At 31.7% G+C, this 15658-nt stretch overlaps 2 protein-coding genes across 4 annotated transcripts; both read right to left on the bottom strand.

Annotated features, from left to right (window-relative positions):
• On the bottom strand, window positions 1-923 carry LOC123229030 (thioredoxin 1-like). Its single transcript, XM_044654587.1, has 2 exons — window positions 506-923; window positions 1-430 (listed from the first exon to the last, which is right to left on the bottom strand). The coding sequence occupies exons 1-2, from the start codon at window positions 720-722 to the stop codon at window positions 117-119; spliced, it is 531 nt and encodes a 176-aa protein (XP_044510522.1). The 5' UTR covers window positions 723-923; the 3' UTR covers window positions 1-116.
• Window positions 924-4497: 3574 nt separating this feature from the next.
• LOC123229770 (scarecrow-like protein 1) lies at window positions 4498-7958 on the bottom strand. Of its 3 annotated transcripts, XM_044655714.1 has the most exons (3): window positions 7775-7958; window positions 7242-7302; window positions 4498-6452 (listed from the first exon to the last, which is right to left on the bottom strand). In XM_044655714.1, exon 3 carries the CDS (start codon window positions 6398-6400, stop codon window positions 4676-4678), a length of 1725 nt encoding a protein of 574 aa, XP_044511649.1. In that variant the 5' UTR covers window positions 6401-6452; window positions 7242-7302; window positions 7775-7958; the 3' UTR covers window positions 4498-4675. The 3 variants fall into 3 exon arrangements, with proteins under 3 accessions (XP_044511649.1, XP_044511650.1, XP_044511648.1); XM_044655715.1 differs by lacking the exon at window positions 7242-7302 and having other exon boundaries at window positions 7742-7958; XM_044655713.1 differs by lacking the exon at window positions 7242-7302 and having other exon boundaries at window positions 7775-7954.
• Between the last annotated feature and the right edge of the window lie 7700 nt (window positions 7959-15658).

Here is a 15658-nt window from a genome sequence, read left to right as displayed (position 1 = left end):
TAAGGAAAATGAGCTCGTTATAGTATTTACATATTCAAGAGTAGAAACTCTTACACTAGGAAATGAATGATAACTTGCATTAATGTTATTTATACAGCCTTAAAAAGACAGAATTTTTAATTGTCAAGATATTTGTCTATAGTTGCAGGCAAAATAGACTTGGGCACAGCTCCAATAACACTCTCTTTCTTCTCTCCATTTTTTAAGAAGAGCACAGTGGGAATGCTCCTAATGCCATATTGAGTTGTAATATTTGGACAGTCATCAGTGTTGAGCTTAAAACAAGAAATCTTCCCTGCATATTCTGTGGCTAATTCATTGATGATAGGGGCTATCATTCGGCATGGTCCACACCAAGGCGCCCAAAACTCCACTAGAACTGGGTTATCACTGCCTATTACCTGTTTTGCCCAGCTTGAATCTGTCACCACTTGGAACTGCATGCAAATACGCCAACTGTTGTTCAACTTTTTCCAATTAATGATATGGGAGAATTAAAATTTACCTTCATCCACAGCTTCCCGAGCTTTGCAAACAATCAAGGGGTTTCTGAAATGAATGAGAGATGAAGGTGGTGAAGTGAATGATAAATTGGATTTATTGAATCCTTTATTGGTGGGAATATGAAGCTTTTCAATAGACGATAATGGTTGGCAGCATTGCACCACACCAGTTCTAGTACTATACATTGTGTTAAGTTGAAAACACTTCCCCAGAGCCATTCTTGTCCTTGTTCTCTTCTCCTGTAGAGCTTTGATAAGGTGTGAATAGCAATGAGAAGAAGAAGATGTGGCCTTGGTCTTTGAAATTCTTCTTGCTTGGATTTTCTGATTTTAACAAAGTGGATATGGTCACACGATTGTGAGGTGCTCAAAGTGCACAAATTCATGTGGTTCATAATTTCTTAGTCATCTGTCATTTGGAGAAATCTAAAGGAGCAATGGCTTGGAGGGACCAAGATTTTCTTCGCAACAATTACAAATATAAAGACTTCCCTTTGAGGTTTCCATGTAAAATTATGTGCACAATTTTGTGTATAAACAATAATATATTTTCATATGATTGAGTGTTGTTTTATCTTTAATTTTCAATTATTCAATCATATAAGGATATATTATTATTTGTATATAAAAGTTATGCACATAATACTATTCTATGCATATTAATATCTAATTTTTTGTTTACCGATTATATATTTTAATATAAAAATCAACCAAATAAATACTAATTAAAAAAATAAATATGATAGTAAAATCAAGAATATTAATTAGAATAGTCACCTTTTTTGTTTTTTATACATATATAGTCACATTTTTTCTTATTATACAAATATAACTATTTTTTAGTTTGCCTTTATCTTTAAAAATAGAAGAGTCACCCGACAAAAAGTATTTGTGATTCATTTCGAATAATATTTTAGCCAAAAAAATAAATAAAAGAAAGTTGTTAAAATATTATAATTAAGACAAAAAAAATCCAAATAAATTTTAGATCTATACATTTGTAATGTTATTTATTTTGTTAGAGAGCATATTTATATGATAATTCATGATCACTTAATAAAAGTAATTATTTTAAAGTTAAATTTGATAAACTACTATATAAACAATCAGAAAAGTTCAGTAGATCAAATGGAAAGTAAATGTTTTCTTGATTTTATGTTGTTTGAGTGCTTTTGATTTTAAGATTTAGGGTTGGCCGGCCGGCTATGGCCACGTAGCTTGGCTGGCTGGCCAAGTCTGCCTGAATTTTTTTTTTTTTTTTTAAATTCTGGTTTAGCTTTCTGAGCCAAAACTGCTCTACTATCACCCACATTCATGACATAGACATATTCTCCCATCATCAACGTTACAAGGGCACAAGAACCCATCAACGCCAATTCCCCATTTTCCATCACCATCTTATCTGCTATATCCAAATATGCCTCCTCTGTTCTCTTCAATGCTTGTAACAAAGCTTTCAACACATCCGCATGCATTATATCGTGTGCTTTATTTTCATAGTTTTGATTCATCTGGTCTTTTAATTTCCGATCAAGCTCTAATCTTTCGCTGTCCCACTCACACTTCCACCCCTTTGATTCTCTGCCCATTTCTTGGCTGTCGCTCTATAACTACTCATGAACTTGTTGTCTCTACCTCGCTTAGAACTCATAGAGCTTTCTGAGCCAAAACAACTCTACTATCACCCACAACTTTCCAAACCAGATTCTTGGCCGGCCAAGTCTGCATGAATTTTTAAATTTCTCTCTGAATCATTGTTACGACATCGGTAACGGTGACATGTTGACCGACCTGATCTATCCATGACGGAGCGATGATGCCTTGGCTATTTAGCGGTGGTGGTGAGTTTTATGCATTAGTTGAGTGAGTTGGTAAGTTTTATGTCTTAATTGAGTAAGTTTAGTCTTAATTAAATAGATTAAATTTTAAAAGGTATTTTAGATATTTTATATTTTGACTCTATATATATATATATATATATATATATATATATATAAAATAAGAAAAAAAAAGTTACTACACAAATATACGAGAGAAAAAAAAAAGCTATTTTAATTAATATTCAATAAAATAAAGTAGTTACGAAGGAAAACTGATTTTACGCTTAGTGGGAATACCTTCAAGGAATTTTGAGCTGCAAGTAGCTATCAAGGCAGTGACACAATTCTCTTGTCAGTCAATTCTTCACCCAATAGCTTTATTTTATTAATCACTCTTAAGAGGCTATCTGCATGATGTTTAACAGTCTCAAAATCCTTTATTCTGAGTAGCTCAAATTCTTTCGAAGATTCAAGATTTGCATTGCCTAGTTTTGTCACTGCCTTGAAACTCCTTGAGTTTGCCTAAAGCTTTGTTAGGCGACTCGCAGGCTATAATTATGTCAAAAATAGCCTTGCTGCTTGCAGGTATAATAAGACCTAGAATTTCTTTGTTGACTCTTCAACAGAGTGCTTTATTTGTGCTATTTTGACCTTTCAGCATAGTGTTTTATCTGTGCTATTATGGGATTGGCTCTGAGTGGTGGAGGGTCTCTACCTGTTTCTACTACTTCCCATAGGTTGAGACCCCTCAAATATGTCTTCATTTTCACAACCCAAACAACATAATTTTCTCCAAACAAAAAAAAGGAATTGAAGGTGCTACAAAACCACTTGAAGCCACGATCGAAATCTGGGGTTTTTTAGCTTTTTATCAAGTAAAACTTGTCGGTTTTCTTCTCTTCTCACGGTCCCTCTATAAACTTTAAAGCTTTGATACTATTTGTAAGCTTATATACGTTTTTAAGAGAAGAAAAACAAGCAAGAGTGGCGCAAATACATACTTATTCATTCCTCAAACATTCATATATAAAGTTACAAAAATAAGGAACTAACTGCTACAACCACTATTGGAGATTAGTTACCTAATCATGAGCTGATTTTACGCTCCACTACTAGTTACATTTCATTCTAGAATTATCTAGCTATCTTCCCTTAATTTCTGCTAGATATTAACATGAATTGTCATTACATTCTAACTAAAACAAAAAGATCAAAATATGTTTGCTATTGTGACAGCAAAAGTGTCACAACCTTAGTAGTAACATAGACATGCATGTCAAATATTTGAAACAAATGATAGATTCCTGCTATAATAAATTCTTTGATAGCTCTCTTGGCATGCAAATTTTATAGCCCTTAAATAGCCAGAGAGCAGAATTTGATTTTAAAGGCACTATGGAATTTGAAACTAAAAAAGGTATTGAGATATATCTGTTTGGCTAAGAATTGCATCATTGGACTCGGTGTATTTCTCAATCCTGGTTCTTGGTTTAAATATAGTTCTAATTGTTCCTGATTTTGGTTCTTCTCCATCACTTATGTGGTGAAGCTTCTAAAAATTTTGAGTGTTGAAAAACTTCCTCTCTTATTGATGATGTTTCAGTAGTCAAGAGATATGTTTCTGAGTCATCCAATGCAATGCCAGTGTCTTCTGATGATGAGCTCTTTTAATGGCTAGAAAGGAGGTAAATTATATAATTTAATTTACATTATTACCTTCCCCCCAGTGTATTAGTTTATTTGCTTACATTTACCATGTCAGGTGAAGAAAACCGGTACACTTTGTCTGGAATCAGTTCTCAGAATTGTATTCGTATTTTAAGAAAAAAGAAGAGGATGAAGCAAAGCAGAATGACAATTTTATGCAGTTCTAATCACTTCTCTGAGAGATTTGAGCACAGCCAAATCCAGCTTCAATTGCATAAATAATTGAAACCCAGAAAAGTTAGGTGAATAAGAGGATTAAAACAATTTCATGAGCAATTTTGACAGAAAGACTTGTTCATGCCATTGGATCGTTAGTTGAATTAATTATCCATTATGAAGAATAATTGTATTATTTACATTTTGGTGAAGTGGAATTTAGTGGCATAAGACATGGCCGTTGTGGGTATTTAACTAACAAATTCTTCTTCAGCTTGACTGCATTAAACAAAATTAACAAATAATAATCATGGACAGAAGAAGAGAATATCACATAAAGTTAGAAAATTAGCAAACTCTAATCATACATAAGATTTTACACTGGATAACATTAGAAAGTTCATCAACACACAAAATTATAGTTACAACTACAAAACAGCTTATCGTGTAGCAAAATGCTGCAATACTACTAGTAAACCAAAATGTTTGTTACCTCCACGCTGATGCAACAATCAGACTTTTCTCTTCCCATCCGAAATGAAGCACACCCATTTCCTCCTTTAACGTGTACCTGTCACAGTATTGCTTTATCAGTTTTCGAATCATATCCATCACATTTGAACTCATTGGGCATGAAGTGAAGCCTGCCATTGTCATCCTTGCTCTCCATTTCCCTGCAACCTCATACCGTTCAATTCGTTCTTCTCCCTCGCATGCAATGATGTTTACTATATCACGTGCCAGGCATTGTCGTTCAACGTTCATCCTGTCCTGACTCTCCCTTGGGAGAGTTGCATCAAGAGACTCAAACACAGCAGAGTAATAATTGTAGGCTTCCAGAAACCTTGGAAAAAAGGGAGCGGTGTTTGTGTTCACATCTTGTTCAACAACAGTTACCAGTTTCGGATTCAAGCTCTTGACCATCTGGAGAAGCTGGTCACGCTGATTTTCTGTGGAAACACTCTCATCAGGCATGTGGTGAAGCTGAAATGCGAAATTTATTACAAGTGCTTCACCAGGCCTACAGTCCAGCATTGATGGAGTAACGAGTGCAGTCTTTGAGGGCACTGCATGAAACGTGAATGGTACACCCAGTGCTTCTGCTAGCTTCTCAAGTCTTAGTCCAATAATTTGAAGGCCCCCAACAGAACGTTGAACTGACTCTGGGTCATCAACCCCAGTTAATCTCAGGTGGGGTCGTTTACCAGGCCGAGAAGCAATGGTTTGTATCAGTGTTATGTATTGGCTACCTTGATTAATGTCAAAATCTATTATATGTACTCTCTTTTCATCTTTAAAAGCCTCAATCATTGCACCATTTGCAGCCACAAATCCAAATTTAAAACAAGGGCACACCTCAAAGAGGATTTGCATGGCTGCAAGCCTGTCAGAAGAAGGGGGCTCTTTGCATTTTAGAGCTTTATAGAGAAACTTGCCAGAGGCAGCCATGCGTGCAGCAAGACCTTCCACCATGTAGGCTGCAATTCTCTGAGGAGGATCTCCTTGAATTGAGACCATCTGCCGGAGATCATTTATTATGGCAGTCGCTTCGTCAATGTTTCCTTCCGAAATTGCAGCAGCACAATCTATAAGCATCTGCTTGGGGGTCCGAGGAGATATTTGTGATACTTCTTTGCTGCTGCTGATACTGCTAAGGTTAGAATCTGTGGATGAAGACTCTTTCGGTGAATCGTGGAAGGGCACATTCTGGATGGGGTCAGACCATTCACCATCAATTTCCATGGTTTGCCCAGTGGCAAACATTTCATTATCATCAAGGAGTGCTCTCTCCAATTCTTCAAGCTTTAATCTCATTGTATCCTCGTCATATTCTACTGGAACTGGGCTTTGAATTTCCAAGTAATTTAATTCAAAATTGGATTGATAGCCATCATATCTCATGGACATACAAGAACTGCTCAAAGGTTTTTGAGCAGCCAAGGGGAAACTTGAACCAACTCTTAGCTGGTAAGAAGAGGCTCCATGTGGGTTCAAGGAATTACCTGACATGGCAGAAATTGATGGATGGATTAGTTCTTCTGTTGGGGAGTCAAGGATGTACTTCTCATAATTCTCGCTGCAATAAGAATCTGTGGTGTACATCATCTTCTGGTTATCACGGCTAGACAACGCAGAGCTGTCACTGCTCCCCTTCAGTGAATATAACTTTCTATATGGTGTGGCAGATGCTTCGGCAGAACTAACTAGAGACATAGTTTTCCTTCAACTTGTTCAGCTTTCAGTGTTGTACCATAAAATTTATGTCCTGCCACACAAACTATCACATAAGTCTAACTCCACATAATCTATTTCATATGAGGACAGCATCAAATACGTATAATAGCTAGTTTTTCTGGTTTGTGAAGCATAAAAAAATATCCAGGATTAGACAGTTCAAATGAAATATCCTTGAAGTTTTTGAGGATGCCAATGTTCACCAGAGCAAACAGAAGAAAAACAGTTATGCCAACCCGAATGGCAGGAATAATATAAAACACAAATCGACAGGTATAAGTGGAATTTTGTGTTCAACGCGGGGGAGGTGGTAGGAGAGTTTCATCGACAAGTGATCAATTAGCTGTGTTCTTAAGAAATTGTTCAAGTGCTGTCAAAGAACTGGAAAATGCAAGACTGACTTTAGAGATTTAAAATTAAGAATTAAGCTTCAAAAAGATAACCACTGATGAATTTAATATACTGAAAATAGTGTATGAACAATTTAAGTCCATGATTAATGATGAATTAATTGACGAAACAAAGCATGCAGAAGCCTCCATCAGAGATTGAACACATCCATTAGAAACCCCAAGCATGTTAACAAAAGATCTTCTCATAAAACACCATAGTACAGCAAAATTCAAACAAAATTTAAACTTTTCTAAGGTTAGACCATAATAAAAATATTCAATTGCTAGGATATCGATGCCAATGCCAATGGGAACCCTAAGATCACAAAACATACTTTCAATTCAACTAAACTTATCATGAAAAAAGAAAAACAAGTACCAAATAATCATTTAAACAGAGAATAAAATAGAAGAACTAACGCTCAAACCTGATGCAGAAGAACAACAGATCTAAAAAGGAAACAACAAAGATCTTTAAATAGTGAAACCCTGCAATTCAGTAGAACCCCATGTGAAGATGAGTTCAACCCCAGAATTGTCTCCCAAGAAAGAGAAAAAAGAAGATAGTCTTTGATCTTAGAGCTATTAAAGACAATCTCATCATAAAGCAAAAAAGATTACTTTATGGTTTCTTCCCATTAAAAAAAAAAACTTTAGATTGTCAGGTTAGGTATGCTTGAAAAACAACCAGCCAAATGGCCCAAAATAAATACAAATGAGGACAACACTAAACCAAAACCAATTACTTCAACAAATAATAAACAAGTAGATAAAGAAGAAAGCAACCTGACCCAGATAAGAAAAAAACAATTTTTATGATATTAAAATATTAATCAGTTGAGATTAATTGCAAGAATCTGAACGGATTAATTTTCCAAAAACTTGATAAGAAAACACAAGACCATTAAAAAAAAAAACAAAATCTAACCTTCTGGAGTCTGATAAAACCGGAGAAACTTACCAAATAATGTTTATTTTAATGAGAAATTTCCTCAGTTCGGCTTCTTCAACAAATCAAGTTTAAGTTGAAGTTTCATTTACTTCTGTGCTCCGTCTGTTTGCATGTTCATACCAACTTGCCTGACTAGTGTTTCTTTAACAGTAAAATGCAAGATACGGTGTGATCCAGGTGCAATTTTTTTGGGTGTAATCATTTTTATGACCCCGTAACTCCCGTTGGATCTGTTGACCAATTTACTTTTCCATCTTAATAAAAGTTTAGAGAATAGTACTTAGAACACCCTGAGCCTGAGGTTTAGTAAAACAACAGGAGACTTAGAAATTTTGAAATAAAATATTTACACCCTTATAATTATCATAAATATAAAAAAATTAATAATATTCTTAAATCATATAATTGCAGGGAAAAAAAAAAGATAAAATATAGTTCTTTGTAAGAATTAACTAATGTGTAAATGTAATTGTTTTATTTTAAAATCTATGGGGCTTGTTACGTGTCAGTAAACCTTAGGGGCGCCTAAAATCCTTGTAAAACGAGTGGGTTGATAAGGTCAAAGGCAGATGAAGGGTGGTGATTAAAAGTGGTGTAAAAGTTGTGATGGTGGTTAGTGACATTGGATCAACGTAAGGGAAATGGAATAATGGCCAAATTTCAATGGTGAGAAAGTCAAAGGTATTTTTCAGTAGGTCCATTTTTGTTAAAATATAAGATATTTAATTGCTTGCTTTTTAAAAGACAATTCTCTTTTGCCGTGTTTCTTTAGAAACCGTGTATGCATGAAAGGACAAATTTACCCCTCATATAATCCACAATGGACTATTAAAAAAAAAAGAGAAATTAAATTAAATACCCAAATATACCCACACAAAATAAAAATACTCATTTTTATCATCACAAAGCAAAAATATCCATGTTTTGTGAATGGACTAAAATACCCTTATATTTTAATGGTAAATTTGTTCTCCCATCAGATGTACAAGATTAATAATTTTTCAGTTTTCTGATGACAAATAAAGCAAACGAGATTAATACATTATCTCTAGGCATATTTTAATCATTTTGGTATTGAGATTTTATTGATTGGATAAAGATTTTTGACATGTTTAATTAGAATTTTTGGTTTTGAATATTTGATTTTATAAATTGATTCTTATTTGTTTTGGATAAATCGGTTAAGCATTATTATATTAGAGTAGACATTTTCACCTTATCCTTTAAAATTGGACATTTTTACTTTAAACACATTATATTTGGATATTTAATTTAATTTTCTGTTAAAAAGAGATATAAATTCATGTGGTGAATAGGTACATTTATTTGATATTCAACATATTATCAAAATTTTTCACAAATATTATGCAAAAGGATTTTTATTTATTTATTTATTTAAAATAGTGCGGAACTTCAAATGTGAACAAATTATTAAAAAAAAAAAATTGTAATAGTAATGGGAAAGGAATCCTTGGGTCAATTATAATATCAGATAACAATCATAAAAGTTTGAAATTTCTTGACATAACTTTCCATTTTTAAATAAATTATCTTGTGAGTAAAATTATATATTATTTTTAATTTAAAATTATCTAATTATATAATAATACATATAAATATATACTTATTTATATATTAAAAATAGAAACATATAGTTTTATTGATTCCATAACTTGCATTTAATAATTCTTACCCAAATCAAGAGTGCTTTATTTTGGCTATTATATTCCAAGATTTTAATTTTATCTAAGGAAACGATAATAATTTCTTTAGGTCAAGGTGATTCAAGGTAAATTCATCCAATACCCTGTGATAGAGTAGGTTCGAACTAAATCAAACCTATCTCAAAATTAATTAAATTTGATTAAATTTGAATTTAGTTTAAATTTTGAGTTTGATTTAATATTAAAATGATATCACTTTTATCTATTTATGTAAAAAAAATTAAATTTATAAATTTAACAAATTATATATATCTCTAAATAAATTGTCTTACTTTAAACTTGTTAAGTAAAACTCACTTTAGAACTTAAACAAGTTCCATTGAAATCCAGCTATATTCTACAGGACAGAGTCATACGAGCGTTGGAATTACCAAAATAAAGTACAATAATTTTGTTTGTTTATTTGTGATATCCAATCTGGTCAAATCAATGATCAATTTCTTCTATTCAGAAACAGAGGGAGGCGACCACAGACAGAGTGAAAGCGGTGGTGTATGCGAATGGATTTTACCTAACAAGAAAAAAGTGGGCTTAATAGTAAGACAAATTTGACTTGGGCTTGTACCTAAAACATCTTAATTTGCTTTGTTGAAAAGTGAGACCAAAGTGTGATTAAAATAATCGGAATGTCACAATTAATTGCTCCAACTACAGACTTTTGATTTGAACGATGAACGATGCAGGACAGACAGACATTTGCCACACTTGCCACACAACATGTAACAATAAAATAGGCCAACAGGCTTATTTTTACCCTAAGTACACTGTAAACCAAACTTCAAAACTCATTCTAAAATTACTATTATAATTAAAATTATTATTTAAAAAGTTTATTTATTTATATCCCTTAATATCATATTTTTTATATTAAAAAATTGATTTTTTCTCTCAAACCCAATTTTAAACTCTAATCTTTTTTCCCATTACAACTACCCTCCCGACTTTCTAAAATATTTTAGTTTCATCCATTCTCTCTTCCTCAGTTTTCAAATCTGATATACAATGATCATCCGTTGTCTCCAAGCATCAAATCTTTCCCTTCTAACTGTTCTCTCTCCTCTCTTCGATCGTCTTGGTCAAAGACAAAGACGAAATTTTTATTTAAGATGAAGACAAATAGTCTTCGTTTGAGATAAAGACTCCGATAAGTCTTCGAGGGAGAGTGGTTGGGAGGAAGAGAGTCGACTGTTGGAAACGACGGATGGTCATCAGAGATCAGATTTGGAAACTAAGGGAGAGAGAAGGGGTGAAGTTGAAATGTTTTAGAAAGTTAGAGGGTGATTGTAATGGGAAAAAAGATTAGAGCTAAAACCCCAAAAGGGAGGGGGGGGGGGGGGGGGGGGGGGAAGTCTATTTTAAAACTTGAAAAATATGAGATTAGGGAAAAAAATAAATATTTTAAAACTTAAGGATAATCCTAAAATATAAGTTTAAATAAAATTTTTAAATAATAATTTTATCTTTGATAATAACATCAAAATTTAACAAATAGATAAATATTTAAATTTTTAAAATTCATAGATATGAGTTTCAGTTTGCAATAAACTATGGTTGAGACTAAGTAAGTCTTCTCGCCTAATAAATATTTCTTTTTCTTTTTTAGTTGTTGAAATAACGGGCACCGGCCCAGCACAAATAGCGAGCCTAAAAATTGACAGCTCTTGGTTTTGTTCAAAGAGTAAAATTCTTAAGCAATTGACTTGAGAAGCAATCAAGAGTAAAAAAGACAGTGACCATTGGCTAATAGAATAGTTCATCCATCGGATTTCTTTTTGTGTACATTATATCAATTTAAATTTATAACCCAGATTTATAGTGTTTATAAATTTAATAAAAATATGTATATTTAATTTCGAATGCTGATTAGATATCTAAATAATACGTTATCATATAATTACATTATTTTAAATTAAAAATAAAATAACTTTAATTATACAATAATACATTATTTAAAATTTTAACTGGATATTTAAAAGTGGATATTCATTGCATCGCTCTTATAAATTTAAAATCATTGCTATAAGACACTAGTTAGGTTTAATCCATTTATCTAATTGGGTTCAAAGGCTACTCTCAAATGGCTTGCAAGATAATGGGCCATGAAAATGGACTAGGCTTCGATATGGATTTAGGCATTTCCGAACTTTGATAAATGCTACTCTCAATAATTCACTATATTGACGATTAAATGTGGTATGAAATATACCAGAAGTAATGTTTCTTTAGATGCTATGGTGAAATTGGGGAATCTCTCCCTTTCTTCTATTTTCTTATGTGTAGGTTCTTTATATTTATAAGATGAAGATGTAGAGTTATATGTAAATAGTGTATTTAAATATTCCTAATTCAAACATTATTGTAAATATTTATTTATATTTTAATTATACAAAAAAAAATATTGATCACATGATCGTAATTTGATTAGAGACGATTGTTTTCTTCTGTAAACATGGGATAAAATAAGAAATAAATTTGACAAATTTTACAGAAGTTATATTATCGTGTGAAATTCTTCTTATTATAGTCCCCTCATTATTCGTTTCTAGATTAATCGATCTAAATTTTTTATACGAAAGATTATGTTATTTGAATCTCGACATTTTATACGAGAATCATTTCATTTAAGAACTCAAATTAATCTTTGGGGGTGGTTATTTTTGTAAATTGCCTACGACTAATTGCTTTCTGGATGTCACAGTGTGAGTTCTGAATAAACCTTTCTTGATCATTGTTATCTTTTACTACTTTTATTATTGATTATATTTTGACAATTAATTATTGATAAATAGCTTACCTATCACACTCCATCGCACGTGGACGTGAAAGAACAACTAGTCTTCTTTCGTAATCAATTTTACTTTTTATATATTCAAGCAAATCAAATTAGAATAAAAAGAAAAATATAATCAATTTCAAATTAAATTGAATTCCCATAAATTATAATTAAGTATTTCAATATCAATCAATAGAACCCACATTCGATCAGGATTAAATAATAAAAATAATTAGGGTGAGGAAGTGGTAGGTAGTATGTCAAAATAGAAATAGGTGCAATAACCGTCTCAACTGTCCTTTTAATCAAAATCATAATCAAAATAAAATTTAGCGCAGAACAGGCCAAAGGACTATTTTCAAGTTTAATTTCAAAAATATATCTACGGTGCTCGAAAATTTAAATACCTACTAATAAACTAATTTTTATTAAAATTTTTTAATAAAAAAAGAGTAAAATAATTATTTTTCCCTGAACAATAAAAATTTATAACAATTTTCTTTCTTAATTTAAAAAACTAACTTTTTCTTCCGTAAAATTAAGTTTTAAAAAGTGACATTTGTCTCCCTTTCAAATTTCCTTACAAATGACAACTGCTCTCTCCCTCTCAGCGATAGCTCTCCCTCCGGTGCCTTCTCTCCATCCGAATTTGTCTCTCTCTCCGAATTCGTCTCTCTCTCCCTTTGATTAGATTTTGTTTGGATTCAAAAAATCCAGATGAAATTCTTCATCTGGACGATGATGATGACACATCCAGATCATGGGTAGACGTCGGAGACGACGAACCCTTTATCTGGATGCATCATCGTCGTCATTGTCCAAACGATGATGATTCATTTGGATGACGTCTTTATCATCCAAATGAGAGTTTTATTTAAATTCTTTACGTTCAAAGGAAATCCAACTGAAGGGAAAGAGCTTTGAACAGAGAGAGGGCTTATGATAGAGAGAAAGCGTCGGAGGGAGATTCATCGTAAAGAGGGAGACATCAGTCTTCATTTTTCAGGAATTTTGAAAGAGGGAATATGTCACTTTTTAAAACTTAATCTTATGAAAAATTATTATTTTTTAAAATCAATTAGAGAAAAATATTATAAATTTTTAGAATTTTAGAATTTAGAAGAAAATGATAATTTTATCCTTCTCTCCAATAAAATTTTTAATAAAAATTAACTTATAAATAAATTTTTAAAATTTTTAATTATCATAAATATATTTTTGAGGTTACCTAAAACTTTGCTGAAAAATAGTCCTTTGGCCAATAAAATATTAAAAAAAAGGTTACACAAGAAGGTGAGACCTAAAAAAAATTCAGTAAGGATACCATTGCTCCATAGAAAGGCGGCGCAACAGTACAAATATTCACCAACCTTGATTTTGAAATGTTAATGGAGTTCATATTCATAACATCATAAGCTACACAGCTGTCTGGCTTCAAGTCTGGTTTTTGTTTAGAGGTATTAATAAGGCGGTTTTGGAAATAAAATTGTCCAAAGTTATTTTAAGTAGTTAATTGAAATATATAATGTCACTCTTACAAGTTACTGAATATTGCATAAATTAATTAATTTATATACAGAATTGTCAACTAAGTTGAATCTTAAGATTTTTTACAATATATATAAAGAAATAAAATTAAAATCAGTCAAGCAAGGAATCCATAGATGTTTTAAATGTAGAAATTACTGGAAAAAATTTTGGAAAAGTAAGGTTAGAATTTCCAGGAAGAAGGTTTAGATTTAAACCTCTGTTATATTTATAAAACTGTGATTTATCGGATACAGTGATTATAAATTTGATTATTGTGTCTTAACGTTATTTAGTTACCCAAAAACAAAAAAGGGTTCATCTATTTTCTTCATCAAATATTTATTAGGGTTGAAGTTAATTCAAATTTGTTTGTTATAAACGAAATTGATTCTTTGTAACTTTCAATCAATATACATATTCATTTGACGAGATTTTGTCTACGAAACAAATAAATGATATGATCAGATGTTAGTTTCATCTACGACTTTGTTTGGTCAAGTGATGGAATTTGAGAATGTATTAAAGGATCATTAGAGAGGTTAAGACAATTAATTTGCCCTATTAGTGTTTAATGAGGTTAATCAATTGACTAGATGAAAAGGGATCGGTTGTGACATCAATTATAAACATTATAGACACTTCAAAGCCTGAAAATATGACATAGTGGGATCAATTGAGAATGTATTGGCACTTTGTGTCATGTCAAACATTGCCATAAGCCATATCTAAAACTAGACAAAATTTCAACCAGGATGGCCTACTTCTAGATGGAATATTCTCAATTCATCATCTTTGAATCACATAATATAAAAGAGTGTAGATAAAGCAAATTAGAATAAGAAAAATACATGACTAATAAGATTATACTGATTCATCAAGACCATATAACAGAAGAGGGAAACCATAAAGGTAGCTAAACTGTCGTTATCTCAGGGCATAATAATTGTTAGCCATCGCAATGGAGAATCGAGACGTCATTGTTTGATGAAACAGGACATAAAAATATATAATGGAAAACCCAACTAATTGTACTTTGGACTAATTAAAAATTACAATTGAATAATCAAGTTATATTATCGTTAGTTTTAACAATAATAATAAAGCACGTTATCAATAACTAGAAGACGTCCAAGTCCAACTCTCTATAGCCAGAGCTATTATATCCTTGTGGGTTACTTCACCTTTGTATATGATAACACGTCATCGCCTTCCCTAAAACAACCTCTAGATTATTTGGCCCTCCTACAAGTCTATTGATTGTCATCCAATACCATTATTCATAATATAGGATAATTAATTAAAGAGAATTAGTAACTAGATTGGGTTACATTTGAATTAAGCTTATTTGAGTTTAACTTTGAAAATTGAATATTGTTGAGCCTAAGTTTTATAATTATTCAAATTGTCAAGCTTGTTAGTATAAAAAGTTTCGGTACAAATCAACTAAAATAATGTCGTTTTGACTAATATATATTAAAACAATATTATTTTAATTATTTTCGCTCTGTTACAGTATCAAATCTAGTGTAAAACTTGGTTTGAACTTAAACTTGAATCAAACTTAAGTTTAAATACCTTTGAGATGAGTTCGAGCGTTACTTACCTTGAATATAATCTTAATTATTGGTTTTCAATTCAATATGATAAATATGTGATATCATGTTAATATCTTGTGTTTTTCAACTACAACTTGTAATTATCTATAAATTTTTTATGTATCTCAATGTTAGATGAAAATGGTATGGGTTTGATGAATATTGAAGAATAAATGAAGGTAGCATCATTATCAACTACCATGTAACAAATTGCATTAATTGCGTTGAGAATGGCAAAAGGGGTAAAATTTCAAAGGCAAAAACTAGGGTT

The sequence above is a fragment of the Mangifera indica genome, chromosome 11, assembly GCF_011075055.1.
Source record: "Mangifera indica cultivar Alphonso chromosome 11, CATAS_Mindica_2.1, whole genome shotgun sequence".
NCBI classification, from domain to species: Eukaryota; Viridiplantae; Streptophyta; class Magnoliopsida; order Sapindales; family Anacardiaceae; genus Mangifera; species Mangifera indica.
This window is presented reverse-complemented; position numbering and strand designations above follow the sequence as displayed.

Bases quoted from the DNA above. Each gene is read 5' to 3' on its own strand.
- LOC123229030 (XM_044654587.1), bottom strand. From the start codon at position 722: ATGGCTCTGGGGAAGTGTTTTCAACTTAACACAATGTATAGTACTAGA. The intron at 431-505 runs GTAAATTTTAAT...TGCAGTTCCAAG, and splicing joins TCGGGAAGCTGTGGATGAAG to TGGTGACAGATTCAAGCTGG.
- LOC123229770 (XM_044655715.1), bottom strand. From the start codon at position 6,400: ATGTCTCTAGTTAGTTCTGCCGAAGCATCTGCCACACCATATAGAAAG.